This window comes from Branchiostoma lanceolatum, chromosome 2 (genome assembly GCF_035083965.1).
Source record: "Branchiostoma lanceolatum isolate klBraLanc5 chromosome 2, klBraLanc5.hap2, whole genome shotgun sequence".
Classification (NCBI taxonomy): domain Eukaryota; kingdom Metazoa; phylum Chordata; class Leptocardii; order Amphioxiformes; family Branchiostomatidae; genus Branchiostoma; species Branchiostoma lanceolatum.
The window spans coordinates 15,224,748-15,245,955 of NC_089723.1; the positions used below are offsets into that span (position 1 = coordinate 15,224,748).

Genomic DNA, 21,208 nt, shown 5'->3' on the forward strand with positions numbered 1-21,208 from the left:
CACACTACCGCTAGGTGTCGTTGCATTGCGCAGAATGCGGTCCCAAACGTGACTTGATTTGTATTCCCCCCTCCTCATGGTCCGCGCACGTTCATACATGTAGATTATTTTTCAATTCAAACATATCGAAAAGGAAACGTTAATTGATAAAACAGATATTGATGGATGGAACAACGTTTTTCTCTTCTCTGCCTGGAAGAAGAACTTAAACCAAAACCCTCGGTGCCCATACGCGTCCGTCCGTCAGACGTCCCCAGTTTTGCAAATCTTCCTATGTCTCCTGTGGACGAGTCTGACTCTCTGACCCCGGGTACCCAGGGGCATTGGTCACGAGGGGTTTGGAAGTCATCCATCTGCAACGTGCGACTTTTTAAAACAACGGACGTCCAACGATGCCTGGGAAATAAGACCGTATACTTACATGGTGCGTCGTGTGCATGGTGTATTTGTTAGTAATTCTACAGCATCGGACCTGGAATTTCAGTGTTCTAAAACGCCGCTGTTGTGTCTCCCCTATCTCTCATCCTATATTAAAGGAAAGTTTCACAAAAAATAGAAAATCCTACTATACTATGCTTAATATATTCCAAAGTCAAATGTTACTTCAAGTTGCTTCACATAAGTCCGTCATAGTTATGGGATCTTCCACCATTTGCAACTTATGCTGTGCCGACGCCTTCTCACCTGATAATTATGGTACACTTAACACTGACGTCATATAATTCAATAATCAGGTGACAAATGTAGAACACTGACGTCATAGAATTCAATTTTCAGGTGTGTAGCTTTCCTTTTAGTCACCTCACTGTTTCAAATGCGCAAGTGCAGCCGCGATGCATTGCGGTCTAAGGTCAATTCCACAGATCCTTCATTTGTAAAGAAGTCCATGTATAGATATGCTAGTCACGTGGATATTGTTTTAGTCTCATGGAAACGTAACCTTTGACCTTACCCAAATTCCCGCGCGTGCAGTTCAGCGCCGCACTGGGATGGCAACGCTCTATTCGCTCTATTCGCTTAAAATTCCAGTAAAAAATCACTTTATAGAAACTTCATAAAGTACTTCCGTGAATAGTCTCATCAGATTGGTAAGTCACTGAATAAAAAAGACTATTTTTACACAACCAAGAGATTTATTCCACTGACGTTTCGGTGACCATCTGTCACCTTCTTCAAGGCAATTCTGACTGGTTCAAATAGCAATGCAGCACTGGTTTTGCAAATACATCACATTAATATGTGTAACCAGCAACACCTGTGGTGCATTGCTATGTGAACCAGTCAGAATTGCCTTAAAAAGGTGACGGATGGTCACCGAAATGTCGAAGAAATAAATGTCTTGGTTGTGTAAAAAGATTTTTTCAGTACGTACGTACGTACGTACGTATACTGCCAAACCTAATAGTGATATCTTCTGCAGATTAGGCCCACCTGTTCATTGCGGCTATTCTCCAAGCAGAGTTTTCGGTCGAGTGGGGTAGGAGTGTCGAGATTTTTAACGTTCCTTAGAGGGGAGAGTGTAAAAAAAATCCCGGCCACAACTATTCCCCCGATCGAAACCTTTGCTTGGAGAATACATTGTGGCCCCTTGTTGGTGATCCATTAGGTTATGTTCCCAATGACCCACGCATTAAAAACCAGCTGTCTGCCGTGACCACTATCTACCTTGAGGGGTCAGCATAAACATGATTGACATATTATACATAGCGTTTGTCTTTCTCATTACGAACAATGGGAGAGTAACTATATATATAATCTGAAATCTTTTTTTTTTCCAATTTGAAGGTGACTCTACCGTTCGACAGTGATACGAAAGGTTAAAGGCGATTCTACCCCTACGGAATGCCAGACAAAACACTAAAGGTTGGTCAACTACTCATTTATTACGTTCAATTATCTATAAGCTGGACCTATTTTTGAATGATTGAAATGTCACTCTTCAAGTTAAATTCATTTGTACCCCCGGTAACTCCGAACACAGTCATTGAGGATTCCATTTGATTTTGATTTCTTAAAGGCGTGTTCACGTGCCGTTTTCAGTGCCATTTTGTTGTTCCTATAGAAATTCGCTGACTAATAGCTCAATAGAAGACATGTCTACGTGGCCGTTGATCACCTTGAGAAAACCACCATTGATTCATAAAGCGCGGTGAAGCCCAAATTTCCGATGAATATCTATAGATTTCTAAAACTCAGAAAATGTATTTTCACGAGCTGCAGTTCACTAACCTGCAAACAGCGACACCAACATGTGCTCATTACACCAAATGTATAATTCTTTTTTTCGTCATGGTGGTTTGATTTATAGAGCTGAAATGTGGCACGTCGGAACGTTGGGATGTCACCGTCCACTACCGGTTTCACCACCTACCCATACAAACACAATTCCCGTTTCTCTTCTCCGAGATGAGATACGCTGCTGATCATCTGGACTCCATTCAGGGCGGGCCTAACACGGTTGTAGTCCTGAGCCTGTGGGCTCACTTTACCGCGGAGCCGCTGGACATGATCCGGTCGCGACTGCACGCCATACGGCACGCCATCCACCGCCTCCAGCGAAGGGACCCGGGTACGCACGTCTTCGTCAGGACGGGAACAACGCGGGAGCATCAAGGTCGACAGCTCGAGTTCTACTTGACGGGAAGCGACTGGCTGTCTTACCAGATCACGGAGATGATACGAGAGATGTTCCGGGCGGACCCAGACGTGGTGGTGTTGGACTTCTGGGACATGACTGTTTGTCAGTGGGGCAAAGACAACGTGCACCCAGATCAAACTGTGGTGGACAATGAACTCATCATGCTGCTGTCTCACGTCTGCCCAAAGTAGAGGGGTGAGCGAAGCGAACTCAGTGGACGCTGGTTGATGAGGTGGTTCTAGGTCACTGGACAGGCATCATGTCACAGTCAATGAGTATTGGTCGGAAGTAATCTATCTTCAATTTCTGAAACAACGGATGTCCAGCGGTGCCTGGTTAGTCATACAGCCACATCAGGCCATGAATTTTTAATTAGACAGTTCTAGAACTGCGCTGTTGTATCCAACATTTGTCTCACACTATTAGCTTTTGGTTCGGAATCTAATTTGACCCTATGAGGTAAATAAGGATGTATTGATTATCTTCATTTGTGAAGAGTGTTGATGGAATAAGAACAGGCTGGCATCATAGTTTTTAGTGATATATTTACTGTGTATTGTGGTCTCCATTTGTACATTGGAAGAATATGAAATTTAAAGTCATGAATCAAAGAAGAAAACCAGTCTGTATTCGCCTCCACCCCTCTGGCGCCCCCCCTTGGCGAAAATTCTCCCTATAGCTGGCGTGTTTAGACTGGTAGAGAGTAAGCCTGTATAGTCAGTATTCCACTACATACATGCTTTATGTTTGACAGGTTGATTAAGACATACATACTTATTGATGCCGTGTTTGTCAATGAAGACCAGCATTGAATTATTTCTTACACCTACAGACTTTAGAAAGTGTAATTACTGACAATGTGAACATCCGTGTTAGCTTGTAATTGTGAACAGCAGGGTAAGTACTAGTATCAGTACGAGTGTTTGTGTGAATATCAGTGTTAGCATAGAATGAAAAGCAGACGGTATGAACATTAACGTTCGTATGAACAGCCGTCTTAGTTTTAAGTGTAAAAAGCAGTATCATTCTGAACACCCGTGTTATTAGTAGTGCAAAAGAAGTGTTGGTGTGAACATCAGCTTTATTAAGATCACCAGTGCTATTGTAAAAGCGGTGTTAGTGTAGATATTAGCTTTATTGAGAACATTGGTTTTTGGGTGAACTCCAGTGTTAGGTTAAAGTGTTAATAACGGTGTAACTTTATGTACTAAGTAAATGTAGGGATGTGGACAGAAGGCAATGATCGGTTCTAGCAGTCTTGTGAATGTAATGTATGGTAAAGATACTTTTACATGTATATCATATTGATTCAACATTTTACGTAAGATATTAAAGGAGAGAAAGCAGCTAAAATGTAACAAAGTCAAGCTTTACATTTAACTTCACATTCTGATAATGAAGATCAACCAAAACAACAGTCCTGAAACCAAAAAGTCCTACGGTCGCACATGGGTTAGCCCTTGGTAATAGCCTACGGCTAGTTTGGCAACCCTGGCATGTACATGCTGAATAAATGAATAAGTAAATAAAAAACCAAAACAACAATCATGAACAGTCTGGTGCAATTATAACAAGCCACAAAGGTATGGAATGTTGTTGGAAATTTGTATTTTCTTCTTCCGTAACCGTCTGACAAAAACAGGATGTTATTTTGTTGACCGGGACAGTCAGAAATGTAGGAATGTGTAAATCTCCGCACGGTGCCCGCAGCATCCCGGCTCATCATTTCCTTTCATTCAATATTGAAGAGATATGGATCTATACGGTTGCTTAGTAGATAATGATAGCCTTTATTGTGCATCCATGCACTGTGCAAATAAGAAAGTAGTGATAAAGTACATGTAGTGACAGGACTTCTAATGCTATAATCTAAACCAGGGGTTCTAAAACTACTCTCATACATAAGTTATGCGTCATCCTGTCTCCTAGTGATGTTGAATATAGAGTTAATAGCGCAATTAATGTAAGTTGAAAAGGTAGCGAAAATTACTTGTTTAACTGAAGGCAAGATATCACAAGAATGTCTTTCTATTGAAGATAATTTTTGGTACATAATCTTATTTTATTATCATTAAAGCATATAATGGACTTATTTCTATTTGACCCTTTTACAGATCACAAAGCTATATGTAATGCAAACAACACATTTACCTTAACGACGTGTATGCGGCACATAGGTAGAGGGTCTGGTCTTGTCTATGTTGGCATGGTAATAATTTTGCATGCCTCATGTAACCCAGAGTGAGCACGTTGATGTCATCCATAAAATAAACTTGCTGTGGCCTAATGAATAAATACTGTATTTATTCACTTACTGTATTTATGTCACCATCCACCTATAGGAAAACACAAACCCATACCGTCTGAACACCGTCCACACACTAATAAATATACCTGTCTTCAATGCTGATCACCTATCCACACACAGACAAACTTACCAGTTTCTAGTGCTAAACATTATCCACACACAGACAAGCATGCCTGTCCTTTGTGCTGAACACCATCACACACGGATAAACATACCTAGTACCTGCCCTTGGCGCCGAAAATCGATAACACACATGTAAACACACATGTCCCTGGTATTTTAAAGGCAGCCTAAGCATATTAGGGCGTTGAAAGTCATATTTTCAAAATTAATATTTTAGTGATATCTATCCATAGTGAGTTTAAATAGCACTATCCCATTGCATATCGACCATCATGGAGCAAAAATGCGATGTCGTTGTGTTGGGGAAACTCATTGAAAATCTGAGAACTTGGAGGCCAGCCATCATTTCAAATCTTCTGAACATGTGCGATTCTGACCGATAAGTCCCGAATGCTTCCGGAGAAATAATCACGTCGTCATAGCTCAATGTGCTCAGGCACTGTGACGTCACGCGGCCGGCAGTTACTGAAAATTGTCGACAGAAAACGGTTACGGCTGGATTCTGGGCTGATTTTTGGTTGGTACCAATAAATAAAATACTCATTTTTGGCGACGCCTCAGGGGCGAGCCAAATTTTTACTATATTGTGTGCAGATTGCAAGAATTCTAGAAATTGTACAGGGATGTGAAAGTCCATGGGACGATAACTCAAGAATGCCTGGATGTATTGTATTCATATTGTGTAGGTGGGTAGGTCTGTGGGAGTCCTTGTAATGATTGGATTTTGGGCCCCCTAGCGACTTTTTATGGTACTGCAGGGGAACTTTCACTATTCAAATCTCGTCTTCTGAACATGCTACAGTCATGATTTTTAAGTGGTAGATAGCTCTTTGTTAGGAAAATATGTCCTGTAGATTTGGACCCCCTAGCGGCTTTTTTGGAACTGCAGGAGCTGATTTTGACTCAAACTTTGAAAGAGCAAGAAGGGGATGACGGATCATCATAAATTTTGGTGTGTAGATAGCAAAAGTGATGATTTACATAATCATATGCCAATTATGCAAATCAATATCTGATCTGCATAATCAATGAGGACAGTTAATAAATCAGCTGCATTCTATTAGAGGACTCTCAAACACATGACATATGTAACTGAGAAAGAGATAAATATCGATAGACAAAATACTATAAATCCATAGTGGTAAATGATGGGGAGTTCATTTTTGCACCATTTGGAAGTTAAGTAAATGTGGCCACTATTAGACACAAATCTTGCATAGAGGGCCTCATTTACATAGTTTATGAGGAAATGGTACGATATCTTTTTTTGTGAAAACAAGATTTTCATACATTGGACAACTTGTGTTATTTTGGTAGAGAAGGTGATCGACTGATATGATTTATGCGAGGTCCTTATTTGCATGTGGGCTAAAAAAGAAAACGTTTACAGAGACCACCGTCGCCATGGCAACATCTTTTTATGTTGCCAATCGTGTGCGGCTTGTTTCCAAGTGTGCTCTTTTTAAACGCCCAAAGTATGAAATAATGATGCAAATGTTGTAATATGGGGAAGTAAATGTCAATTTCAATTTCACCGAACAGAATTGCTTTCCCAAGAATATTTCGAGTTTTACCCCGGCCCTGAAATCGCTTAGGTCACCTTTAATACTTAAAAGTTGTCTGTATCAGAATTGTAATGACATAGGCCTTTGAAGTAAGATCAATTATCTTATTTTGTAGTCAATAAGGTTCATAAAGTACTAGTACTTCATATAGCACAGAACCTCCCAAACCTATTGTATATATATATTCACTGCAGTTCTTAATTATTTCTATATTTACCAAAAATGCATCTAGATACGTCAACATTAGTATACAGTATACACCCGATAATAACATAAAAAAGAATGCGGATTCTGATATGAGGTGATTCTATAATGTACCACCACCAAATAGTGATGCATATTTGGTAATATGTTAATAACATTTATTATTAATATTTAGAATTAATATGGGAAATGAACAAAACACATTTGACATAGTGTCAAGCATATAATTGTGTTCATAGGGGGAAGTGGACTTCAAAACTTATGAAGAGGAGAAATGCCACTTCCTGTCGACGTATACGTGGTCTACCCCCTGACCCTTTCCTAGTTATTTCCATTCCCTTGAGCCAATAAATAAAGATTATGTTATGGGAACGTTTCCACAATTTCAATTTATGTCTAATATTGAAAAATTTATTTTTATCATGCGTTTTGACAATACAACATTAAACAAGTCCATTTCAACTTATATTTCTAACATCACAAATTAGAGACGAGAAGAGGCCGAACCTATGAATTAGAGTAGTTTTAGAACCATTGTTTTAGATAAGTATTAGAAATCATTTAAGGGTTGAAGGTATTGGTAGCGGGCCTTCGATGGTGTGTCCCTTACTTAAGTTCGTAAGATAGTTGCGATCTTGTGGTTGTACGACGCAGTCGGGGACAAGAAAGACTCAAAGCCGGTGCTTACATGGGAGATGTCTGTATTCTGTCACTCCTCTCTCCGAACTAACTCTAGTACAGTTGTTTTACCCTATTTATATGTTTCCTTACCACCTGCACATCTATTTTTAAGAGAAAGGTACATTTTTCCGAAGTCATGTTTCATTATATTAACGTTACCATATATTCTGTATCTATTTGCCTGTTCTTAGCCCGTGATAGGGCATGAATGTACAATAAAGGTTTTTATCATTAATAAAACACTTGCACATGAATGGCAATTGTTACGTCCAGAACCGTGCTGTATCCCAAACCATGCCCAGGCACAGTTCCGGACAGTCGGGCTGTATCCCGTTCCGTGCCTGAATGACACGGAACGGGAGAGGCACGGTTCTGGACACGACAGCAATCTTCCATGTATTTACAATAGCAATCTAGCTCTAAGGGGACTGCGATATTTGTGCAGATGTAGGAATTTGCCCCGGCATTTTGCTCCCACTTGCCGTGAGGTGCGAGATCTCTAGTGATTTCTCACAAGGGGGGTGCAAAATAAGGAGGGTGTGAAATCGCTGGGACACCGGCTCTACTGCCCATCAAAATGCAACCCCTGCCACCATACCCTCATATCCTTGCCCTAAAGGTATTGCAACTCGTATTGGATGCACAGAGTTTACACCATATGGAGAGGAGTAGCAGTACTAGTGACATCTAAGTCGCTTGTCGCACGGGGATGACACGGACGTTTGACCAAAATCCTATGAAGCTTACCGGATCAAACCAGGCCAGAAAGTAGGATGTCATCATCGAAACCAATCTCCTCATCTCCATCACTGAATACCGCCTAATTTGGAGGAGTGGGGTCTATGACTATGTCAAAAAGCTCTATCGGAGGTCGCTCGGTATCGGGAGGATCAGCTGAAGTTGCACTTGGCTCGGGTGAAGGTGCTACACTAGTAGTGGAGTGCCTCCCAGCTACTGTTGTACCTGGAGCTGCTGGTCCAGTTGAGTGTCCTCCAGCCACAGCTGTCCCTGGAGTGGGTGCAGCTGCTGCTCCAGCTGAGTGCCCTCCAGCCATAGCTATCACTGTATGAAATAACGAATTTGCGGGGTGGAAATCGTGTTTCACGTGCCTGCAAATTCGAGTTTTCCGTGACTCTCCAGGTCGTGTCGACCTGCTCAGCTCTTCTGCACGGGACCCGCGCCGACCCGGGATTTACCGCGAATGCACCACTTAGGCTGCGCAGGAAGTGTCCGCGCCCTGTTAATTCTCGTGCAGCTACAGGGAAACTCATACACATGTCCTGCCCAGTGAACGCTTTTGCTGCCGGTATCTGCATAATTTAGCGACAATTATCACCTAATTATCATTTAATTACCCGTGCAGCTATAGGGAAATTCATACACACGTCCTGTCCAGTGAACATGATTGCCGCCGGTAGCTGCATAATTTAGCGACAATTATCACCTAATTAGCATTTAATTACCATCCAAGGTTTGACCAGGCTTGGTCTGCGGCCCAAATGCCCCCCCCCCCAAACAAATCCCGTATGCGCTTTCCAAGATGCTTTTATTGGTTCAAAATGGTGATTAAACTTTCATTGTTGTTTCTCCGTTATCCACGAATGCCACTATTTGCATTTTGCGGTTAAGTATCGGCTACACAATTTCCAAAGAGTGTGTTCCTTTTTTGATCTTGACGACTCCGCCGGCCACAGTCGCTCAGGTCAAATGAAATTCAGTTCTCAGTGCGGGTCTCCGTGATGCTATCATTCCTGCACCTTTCCTTCCATATGCTTCAGATAAAAACGCAGATACTCCCAGTCAGATTAGCCCGCTTGGTCTCGCATCAGTTGAAAGAGTGTCGTCCACAGTTAGTCTTGCAACAAGTTCTAATTGGGTCCTTGAAAATCCTTAAACTAGTAGACTGTTGCCTCGCTGACGATCCAGGTCGCGAGATTTACCAATGTTGATGTAGGAACACGACCAAAGCTTCTCAGTGTTCCCAGCGCCGTGGCTGCCTATACCTGGCAAAGAGGACAAGGAGTGGAGAGCATGTATCCACACATAGCCTGTTTACCAGTCTCTTCCGAACGGTTTAGTCTGCTATGCGCCGATCCGATTCTGTCAGTTATGCCTCTCCGTAGACCGAGCTAATTGATCCAAGTCCGTACAATTACCCCATGCGCGGTATTCTCACATGGCGGGCAGGTAACACTCCCTGCGCCGTAGAGATAACGCGGAACGCCCGATGGTTTCTAGGCTAGCCCACACACTAAGTCAGTTAGTAGTAGTCCTCATCTGGGATACGTGTGCCAACTAAGAGATTTGAAAATAGCGACACGGGCGTTGATTGGCTGTTGTTTTCAAACCATATACTATGTGAATTGCAATTGGCTGACAGTCATGTTTTACAGAGCCCTGCACAAATAAAGACACAATGATTTGTGAAATACCACGTGCCCGCTGGTCAAGTCTTTGTTGTGTAATTATTCAGTGGTTTATTTGAGATGCACGCTTGTACAACAATAAACTTCCGTGTTTACAGGTTAATAGTACGTAGAAATTACTTGTTCGACTCAAAATTTAGTCAAATAAGTTCGTATCATTTCAAAACAGACCATTGCAACATAGACCATTGCAATTGATTTGCCCCCTTCCCGGTACATTTGAAAGCTTAGTTCACTATGACCATGTCTATGCACCAAAACAACCGGTCATCCTTGTGTATAATGTCCTTGATAATGTGTAGCACGAATACAGTCTTAGACTTGCTCTTGAGTATTTCAAATAACGCCAAATGCCTTATACATTCAGCATGAATTGCAAGCTTGGAGAATAATTGCAAGCCACACTCACAAGTTTCATCACAAGAGGCCATTACATAGGCTACATGAATAAATACATTTGTACATAAAGATAGATATAGGTTACATCGTCATTGGCGATCGGAGTAGTTCTATCCGTATGAATATTCAATCCGATCCATTTTTTTGAGTGTGAACGGGGTTTAAATAAATTAATTCTCGGGTGTAGCATATGGTGACGCGACGCCATTTTCATGTTTCCTTTGTTTCATGGCTCCTTCTTTTTACCATGCATGCACAAGTACACTACTCTAGACAGGACTATAGGAACAAAAACACGTAACACAAGTACCAGTATTCTGTGTATTTTCAACTTCTTTTTACAGGAAAAATTTACAAAAACAGAAAATCAATATGGACGCCGCAAAGACATTCCAATACACATCTTACAACATTATGCACCGTGAGCTTGTATCTTACAGACGACTCGTGTTTACTTTTTAAATACAATAATTCAAATCATTTGAAATGATCATTTCCCATACGCCGATTGAAAACCATATCATCGGGACCTTCCCGGCGTCTCTGCGGCGTTGGGAGTGGTACCCGCCACCCAGACAGATTGGCCCGCTCGGGGGATAGTTCGCTCCCGCTACGATGGCGGCGAAACTAAAGCTAAGAAGACGAGCTATCAGAACGGTTCAATATAGCACACTGGGTCCAGTAAAACACACCTAAGCCGACACGTAGAGACAAGATACCAGGCAAACCTCCTTGGTACACTATATATGTTACCACAAGAATATGCATGCAACTTTTAGAGTACTCTGAAGCCTAGCCTGGGTGCCAGACCACCGCACTCCTGGCGCTAATCCTTCGGCCGGGGAAGCAACTCGCGCCGCCGCCACAGATAGCACACGACCCACTAATTATCGCTAGCGTGATAGAAATCAGGGTTCGGCTGCCAAGGGCTCCCGGGTGCCAAGTCTATCCCTACTACTAGGTCTTCCCCGCCCAGAAGGGCTTATCATCGCATCGCGCGAAAGGTCTGGTATCCAGGCTATCTGAAACCCATACTATTGCCAGGGCCTCCACGTACGTACAAAACAGCTTGTCTGGTGCGCCCCTAACTCTCCTACCCTGGAGAAACCCGACTAGGGACCGGGCTGCTAGCGAGACTCTTCGGCGTTCCGAGACTGTCAGCCCGCCGGATCTAAATTAACACTACGGAGAGTTGTAGCCCGGGGAGTGGACCGTGCCTTTTATCCGCAAGGACCGGTCAACTCTCGGGATTTTTTAGAACTCCCCCGGTGCGGTAATACAATTTCTATCGGCGGGCTTAGAGCTCTGGGCCGCCGGCTGAAAGGGCGCGATAACAGTCTGGATCCCAGCGATCTAAACCGCCAAAATATCATTCGCATTTGGTAATATTATTTTCAATCCTACTACTACCCAACAGAAATTCATTTAGTCCTTTACAGTCCTAAATTTATTAATGATTTTTGTTAAGTGTCGAACACAAAGTCACAGCAAATAAAGATCATTTGCCTATCACAGTTCCGTGTAGTTCACACACCGTGGCATATAATGCGTGAGCTAAAGCTTATTGTTATCTACCCGGCAGGGTCACACGCGAGTGTGCAACGGCCTGGGAATCAACGCACAGCTAACTGTGCATGAAAACGCAGAATTTTCCCGGTAGGCACACGCCGGACCCGGAAAACTCTTCACACTTCCTGCCCGCCTCGGTTTTAACGGACGTGCGCAGACTCGGAAAGAACCGGAAACCTGAGCTTTCACGCAGTGTATGCCTGGAGCGGATGCAGCTTCCATTCTAGTGGTGTGCCTCCCAGTTACAGCTGTCCCTGGAGCGGGTGCAGCTATTCTAGTGGTATGCCTCCCAGCTACAGCTGTTCCTGGATCGGGTGCAGCTGCTATTCTAGTGGAGTGTCCTCCAGCTACAGCTGTCCCTGGGATGGGTGCAGCTGCTATTCTAGTGGTGTGCCTCCCAGCTGCAGCTGTCCCTGGAGCGGGTGCAGCTGCTTCAGTTGAGTGTCCTCTAGCTACAGCTGTTTCTGGAGTGGCTGCGGTTGCCTCAGCTACAGTTGAACTTTGAGCGGGTTGAGGCTGAAGGTGCGACATATCCTGTACAGGGAAGGCTTCGCCAGACATGTCATTGGACTGGCCGACCGTTGCGTTCTGCGAAACAGTGTCCTGTCCCTGAAACTGCACGACTGGCGTCCCGAAGAAGTCGCGTCCTGCCAAATGGCTCCACAGGAAGTTGACTGAGTCCCGGCACAGGCTCTTCAGTGCCCTTCTGAACGATTTTTGCGTCGCACTATAGGTGATAAAGTCTGCTACTGTGTTGCATTGCGCAAGCCATATTACCCAGAATGTACCTGTCTTATAGAATTTGAACTTCCATAATTGGAGTGCATAATTGATGCCCCAAAGCACCTCGGGTAACCACAGAAGGTGTTGTATCGCGGTCAGAATCAACAGAGCGCGGAACGCCGACCTCGAGAAGTGTGGCGGAGCCTGATTGGCGGCAGGTTGGGCGGCTGCTGCGGGTTGAACAATTGCGATTGTCCGACAGCACATTCCCAGGAATGTCCACGTTACCACGACAGATACAAGTGCAACTGCCATCTGACCAATAATGTACCTACCTACAGTTATGCAAAGTGCAGTTGATTTCGCGTATGGAACCTCTGTGCCCTCTATCAAGGAGACAAGTGACCAGATCAACGAGACTGCCCAAGTCAGGAATATGGCACCGCCACAGAACAGCCTACTCTGTACCACGCCATGTGGTCGAACTAAAGCCTCATACCTGTCCACGCTGATATGAGCGAGGGTCAGAAATACTACAAGCCGGCCAATGTCTAGGATTTTGGCCTGTGCCGTGCACAGTGCACTGCTGTATGGCCAGTACCCGACCATTGAAGCATACACAGATGGCGTAAAAGATACGGCCGAGAGGAAGTCAGCCACAGCCATAGAACACGCCAAGTAGCGCATGTTTCTCGGCCAATTATTATGTCTCCTTCCAGTTGCAAGGATTACCAATAGGTTACAGATCACAGAAAGTATAGACACTATACCTATGAAGGCAGTTTGCCCAACACCTAAAGGGTTGTCCCCATCACGTGACAGACTATCAGCTGTGCTATTTTCAATATCAACAAAGTCAAAGTAGTCCGTGGTGTTCTTCATATTAAAGCTAGCAAAGTCATTCATATTGGTGACGCTGTCTGTGGCATAAACTGCAATATCAGTGGGTCTCAGTTCCGTCAAGTCTTCTACCATTGAGTTAAAGGTTGAATTGACGACATCTATACATGTCATGTCCGTCGGGTATTCTATTTCTTTTGGATCGAAGGCACCAAGATCTGTAGCAATGCTATTCATGTCCGTCGGATATTCTATTTGGTTTGGATCGAAGGTACCGAAATCTGTAGCAATACTAGTCATGTCCGTCGGGTATTCTATTTCGTTTGGATCGACGGTACCAAGATCTGTAGCAATGCTAGTCATGTCCGTCGGGTATTTTTTTTCGTTTGGATCGAATGTACCAAGATCTGTAGCAACGGTGATCACGTCCGTAACGCTTTCCACCTCGAAGACGTTAAGTGAAACCTAACCGTCAGCGTTTGCTGTCTATTAAAGTCTATCAATTGAAATACATTTACGTCAGGCTGAAACGTGTAAAGGCTTTGGAGAGAAGCAAAAGGTTGCTCAAACATAAAAGATTAGTGTATCAAATCTTCAATTGTCCTACCGCAGTCCTCATCAGAATTTAAGTGACCAATCACAGTGTTCAAGTGGCTTTACGGACGTGTGACGTCAGTAGTTGGTCAAAAGTCCCAGGAAGTTTATACCGTCCGCCGTCAGCGAAGGTTGGTTTGCCCTGATGTAAATGGCGTATTTGCGTTCTTTCACGAAATTGCCGTGTTCAATGTCTGGTACTTATCAAGGGAACCTGTGCGATGTTTTGTTTCAGTTTCTATAGGCTATTTAGCAGTTTTCTGTCCTTATTCGTAACAAGAATCCTATTCGGATCTGATATAGCTGAAGATGCCCGTATGAGGGAGGTTTCTGTTGTCCAGCCTTTACTTATTTTGACTCTTCATCAGCACACACAGCCAGGGCTGCCCAATAAGCCTATGCCAATTGCAAAGGGCTAGCCTTGCTGTCAAAGACAAGACATTACAATGGAATTAGACATGGACAGCATTAACAATCTAAAACAATATCTTACGTAAACAAAAAAAGCTATTGTATGTAAATGATCTAGAATAACGTCTACAATGGAATCTACATCAAACTGTCAGGGTCAGTGCATACACATGTAAGGTTCGCCTAGAGAGTTCCAGAGTTTCCTTTTGAAGGAGGCAGTCGTGGGGGCAGCGCGAGCGTCAGTGGAGAGGGTGTTTCAGAGTGACGTTGCCCGATACAAAGAAGTTCTCTGGTGGTTTTAGTGAGTCCAGCTGTCAGGTGGTCGCTGTCCCTGAGGGAATAACGTCACTCAGTGGCAGCGGCACGGGTTCTGAGTACCAGGGTTCTGTTGTCCAGGAAGATCCGTGTGAATTTTCGTGGTAGAATTCACTTTTCCCGGTCCCTTGGACACTCCACGGCTGAGTATGTGGTCTGAGTTGATGTCGCTGGCACCTGATCACCAAAGGCCTCACGGGACGACTGTGGCAACACAGAGTGAAGGAGAAATGAGTTTCAAACTATTCATCTAACAACAAAAAATCAATCAAATAAGAAAAACGTCTGAAAACAAGAAATAAATATCTACATTAGGAAACACGGACAGGTTCACGTTTTAGAGGAAAGTTGCAAGTAGATGACATAATGTATAGGAGTGAATATTATTTCTTGTTATTGAGAACTAACTATCTAAGCCACAGCAAGTAAATTTTATGGATGACATCAACACTCGCATTGATTTTCGCCTGATTTTGAAATAAAAATATTTTTTTCGGCAATGGTCAATATGCAGAAAATGGGGCAATATGTCGCAAATGTCTGACAGTTCCATCGCAAAAAACATTCTAGATGCAAGCAAAAGACATTTGCACATGTAGGAATGGTGAAAATCCATACAAATGTTGTATATGCAAGCTGTAATAATATTGCTCCTCATCACCAAATTACAGGAATACACCGTTCAGCCCTCATAGTCTTACCAAACTTATTATTTTATTTACTCTGCAGCTGCCGTGTCTTTATTATCAACAACGTTGTAATTCGATGGGAGATTCAGATGAAGTAACTAATGCAATGCGGTTTGAGTGGACCATTGTTCAGCTGTCTGGCTGGCAATTCATTCAGACAGTCAGGACAGCAATAGCGGAGAGGAATTCAGTTGAGCCAAAGTGATCAGAGTCATGTAGTAACAGTAAGTCTGCCTCATGACTCAGGAGTGTCCAGTTTATGGGAAACCTTTCAGCGTTCTTGATGTCCTATACAAACCCGGATCTAAATTTATTATGATTTCAATGTTGACATCAGTGAATACTTGTTGGTTGCAATACCATGTTCTATCGCTTCATTTCTTCTTTATTACATGCTTTCCGGTATTCAAGTTATACGAAAAACCTGGAAACTAATTAATGAAATTATGAAAAGGAACAAAGCTACTTATATTCTTCCAATAAATTTATTGACGGGGTATTGGAGGTATCTGATCCAAAAGCCATCGGAGACAAATTTAACAAGAGTTCCACGACCTCATATCTCCATGAACAATTCTATTCATGCAAATGACTTACAGATTTGCATAATGTATGCTTGGTCATAAACACCTTAATCTAACTTACGCATGTTGCAATATTGACAGTCCTATAATTTTCGAATTAGATGAATTGTGGTGTTTTTGCATTCACTATGCAAATTGGGAATTTATTTGCATAATTGGTATCTGTTGATGATCCACTTTCCATAAACCACATGGGTAACATGTATTTGAGTCTGATAATGGAAAACACTGCAAATATAGATTTTCCTCATTAACTATGCAAATTAAGTCCCAATTAGCATAATTTGCACTTCATTGTTTATATCTCTATCTAAGCTACCTGCATACTAAATATCATGGAAATCCGTTGTTGCTTTGTTCAGTTATAATTCTCCTTAGAAGATTTCCACAAAAACGCCCTTGCAGTTCTAGAGGAAGCTGCTAGGGGGCCCAAACCTACAGCACTTCTTTATTACATCACAAGCAATCTGCCACCTAAAAATCAAGACCACAGCACGTCCAGGTCAAAAGATACAAAAATTGAAGTTCTACTGCAGTACCAAGGTCACATACCAGGGGGCCCAAAATCGACCTTGAACTTTGGCTTCACAAGACCTGCCCACATACTAAATATCATCGTAATCCATCAAGAGGTTCTTGAGTTATGCTGACTACAGTAGTGCGGAAACACAAACAGACAGACAGACAAACAAACAGACAGACAGACAGACAAACAGACACACCCAAAACAATATCTCCATTTTTCATGGAGATAATGATTATTTGCGAACATTGGTCCCTCTCTTACAAAAGAAATTACTAAAAAAAGATATTTCTCCTGAGTCACACCTTCAAAATTCCTACCCACCTATAAGTTCTTTTGAAGAATCCACTACAACAGAAATCCATGATATCATTATGAATTTAAAAAACGCAGCTCATGGCCAATACTGAATAAGCGCCTTGCCCAAAACCCTCAAACCACCGTATGGGGTCAAAACTGACCCCAGGCGTATATCAACCTGTGCCATTTTGACATTTCGAGTCGAAAACAAAACTCCTTCTATGAGTTTGTTTGTATATATGTCTTATAACTTCTCACAAGTTTGTACCGAGATTAGCTCATTGTTCATTAAGTTATCCTAGAAAGTTTACGCGTGGTCCGGTGGGGTCAAAACTGACCCCAGCAAAATCTGCACTCATATTCCCTATTGTTTGATACTTGTAATCTGGTAACATGTATAATAAGGGTTATTATGATCATAGTTACAAAATAATGTTTTTTAGATATGTGAAGAAAACATTTTTCCAATGAACGTAAAGATTAATGACGTTGCGACGTATTATGACGTCATTTATGTGATCTTATTGACGAAAACCAACAAATTGGGCATTTTAATATAACTCAAAGGTTCACGATAAAACTTAAATAGAAATTGTATATGATAAATCATAATATATCCAAAGACGTTATTTGTGGATGGCAACAGGAACGACGTCAAAATGACGTCATAACAATTATATTCATATCAGGTTACACTAGCGAATTCTACCATCTTGGTTCCGCTATCTTGAATTATTTTCAATACATTTTTCATCATATAACCTAATAACACAATAAAAATGGACCAAAAACTTATATTAAGAATGTTTCTGCTTGAATAAACATGTTAATGATGAAATTTGAGGTTGAAATAGCCGGTTATAGCTAATCTGATTATATCGTCCGCCATCTTAGATTCAAATCAAATATGCATAAATTATGAATATCAAATCATAAAAGTGATAGTGAATTAAATTGGTTGGTATTGATATAAGAACATAAGTGCAGTTTCAAAAGACAGCTCTAGAATTACAGTGTAAAATCCAAAATTAGCGACTTTTTCCAAATATGGCTCTCAGAAACCGGTTGCCATAGCAACATGAAATCATTGATTAGTTATTTCATTAAATTTAGATTATTGCAAACAAAATTTAGGCAAAGGTAACCAAGTTTGGTTTTTCTAGCGTAAGACATTCAGATGATATATGACATCAAGTGTTGGCGCAGGCCTCAAAAGAGCCCGCTTGTCTGAATAGCGTAAGTTGCAAAAGACGATGTTCCCTATTTTTGCATAAATTATGATAATAAGCAGAAATTATTTACACCTAATCATGTCAAACTGTCCCTTACAGATTGCTTAAACTATACATATATACAAACCACAAAAATAATCATCAATAAAGCTGTATTTGTAGAAAACATTGTGGGGTCTGAGTTTTGACCCCATACGGTAAGATTAGTCGTAAAAAAGCTACGGTGGTTTGAGGATTAAAACAGATTGTTCCCGAAATTCTAGAGCCAGTAACACATATGTTTGGAACTTCTATAAGGATGGTATAGTGCCAGCAGATCTAAAAATAGCTAAAGTCATTCAACTGTACAAAGCCGGAGATCCTTGTGCTTTAACCACTTATCGTCAAATATCAATCTTACCGGCCTTCTCAAAAATCTTGGAAAAAGTAGTTTAAAAACAGATTGTGAATCACCTTGAAATTAATAATGTATTATATGCACATCAGTATGGAATTCGAAGAAAAACTCGACATACATGGCGCTCTTGCACAGATATACCGTAAAAGACTAACAAAATAAACCATTTTCGATTTGTTGTTTGCATAGCATAAACGGTAGCGGTATATCGTCTCATGGCCAAACACGTTAGGTTTGTGCTGAAGGTTTGTATGAAACAGTACGGGCAGCAAATCTGGCCGGACAGATTTATTTGAACCACTTCAGAACGGGTTGGGCCCCTTCTTTTTCGATAAGCCCGGTGTGTTCTTTAAGTTCTTTGAAGTGTGGCACTTAATCGGGACCGCAATTTAACGTCTTATCCGAGGTTCCGATGACCAGCCTTCGGGCTAAGGCCTCATCCATGAAAAAAATAAACGGCTGCATGAACGCGTTTTTATAACTAGGGGGAAATTCATTTTAGCCAACACAACTGACCTCAAGCGACAAACTGATGAAAGCTTGTTTGTAAATGAAACAATCAACAGGTAAAGTTCGGCAGCTGCGCACTCGGTCGGATGTGCACAGTCCTGGGGTTTGAGTGGTGCAATCGTACGTTTGTACGTTTATATATATACGTACGCCTTTTGTGGGGTAAAGCTAAGTGTAGTTGTAATTGCCATAAACAGGAATTGTATGCTCTCAGGTATTTGGCAATGTTTTTATATGATGTAGGGTAAATGTGAATGAATAGAATGAATGGCCTCTGTCCATTTTCTATAGGAACGCGGCCATGTAAGATACGTATCATAACATAACAGTATATGGGAAGAAGAAGCATTCTTGGAATTCTTGTGAAACGGGCCTAAATTATACTATTAAGTTCGCTCCTGAAGCTTCGCTAAAAAATCTAGATTGAGACCTTAATTAAGTGCACAATTATTTGGAATAAAATGCTTTGACATGTCTTTTATGTTATAATACGTATTTTACATGGCCGCGTTCGTAAAGAAGCTATAGAAAATGGCCAGAGGCCATTCATTCTATTCATTGACATTTACCCTAGCCAACATCATGTTAATACCGTTCTGAAGTGGTTCAAATAAATCTGTCCGGCCAGATTTGCTGTCCGTACTGTTTAGTACAAACCTTCAGTACAAATCTAGCGTGTTTGGCTATAGGACGATATACCGCTACCGGGTATATATGCGATATAAACAACAAATCGAACAGGGGTTATATTGTTGGCCTTTTACAGGTATTTCTGCGGATTTACATCTCTCTTAAACGCGTTTTACGGCTCTTTCCAACAGTGCGGTCTTCTGAGGGGCTACTCTCCTGCTAGAAAGCGCACAGTTCAGCTAAAAAGACCTGCTTTATACAAAAACCGATTCAGCATCCTCTCCTTACTTATTATAATGGGAATATCATTCAAAACGTACAAGTATGACTAAAATTACAACAGAGCAAATAAATCTTAAAAGATCCGTTTTTTGTCGATGAAATTCGTTGAGTCCTTTGTCAATTCAATCAACGCAGCGACGCCGCTATCGTGCCGCGGGTCCAGTGAGAAGGGGAGCTGAAGTCTTTCCGGCCGGATATGCAGCTCGTACTGTTCAGTAAAAACCTATTGTGTGTTCGGCCGTGACACGTTTTACCGGTACCGGATATGCTATACAAATAACAAATCGAACAGGGTTTATTTTGTTGGTCTTTTACGGTATTTCAGTGGTTCTATATCTCTCTTAAACGTTTTACGGCTCTTTCCAACAGCGCGGTCTTCCCCGGGGCTACCCTCTTGCTAGAAAGCGCACACTTTCATCTACGAAGACCTGCTTTATACAAAAACTGATTTATTTGCGTGGAAATAACAATTAAGCTGTGCGTCGCCTAATTAATTAGATTTTCTCCTTCCTTTGACGTTTCCTACGCTTCCTGGGCGTCACGTTTTTGTATGGCGTCTTCATTATGTTTACAATCTTCAGTCGTACGCCAGACCGACGCACATCTACAGGTGTGAAAGGTAAGAAAAGCGTGATGAACAATAGGACAAAAAATACAAACATACCTTTTGATGTCTACCAGAGGAGTTGAGCTCGGCACGTTCAAATCTCCAATCTAGTCATTTCGGACCAAAGATGAAATGCGATATAAGGTTTCTCTCGCTATCAGCATCCGGAGGTCTGAAGCCGAGGAGAATAAGCTGTTGTTAAGAAAATGAAAGTCTCGACGATGGAGAGCGTCGAGAAAAGTGAACGGATATGAACGCCTAGCGCCTACTCCTGGTAACTATGGTAACAAGTGCGTCATCATATCACGGATGTAGATTTATTGAGGCGGGTAGGTCCACATATTGAAATGATATGATAATAACTTGCTGCGTGTTTTTTTTTAAACGTTGGCCTTGAAGTTGATAGTCTGCTCCAAGTGATGAGGGATAGAACCACATGTACTGCCATCACGACACGACTCGCGACCGTCCAGTCTCGACATAACCAAGTAACCAAGCAAGTAAATTTTATCGATGACATCGTCTACAACCTCCATTTGGCGAAGGTAATTAGGCCACCAAGAGGACCTTTGACCGTCCTATTTCCTTCTTACATTTTGCTCATACACGCCAATATATCTTATTCCAATTAGTTCTGCAGTTACCCTGATTTTCAGTG

General features: G+C 41.9%; 1 protein-coding gene across 1 annotated transcript; it reads left to right on the top strand.

Moving 5' to 3' along the window:
• The first annotated feature begins 2,406 nt into the window (after positions 1–2,406).
• Positions 2,407–2,829, top strand: LOC136426861 (NXPE family member 3-like). Its single transcript, XM_066415580.1, has one exon. It carries the CDS (start codon positions 2,407–2,409, stop codon positions 2,827–2,829), a length of 423 nt encoding a protein of 140 aa, XP_066271677.1.
• The last annotated feature ends 18,379 nt before the right edge of the window (positions 2,830–21,208 follow it).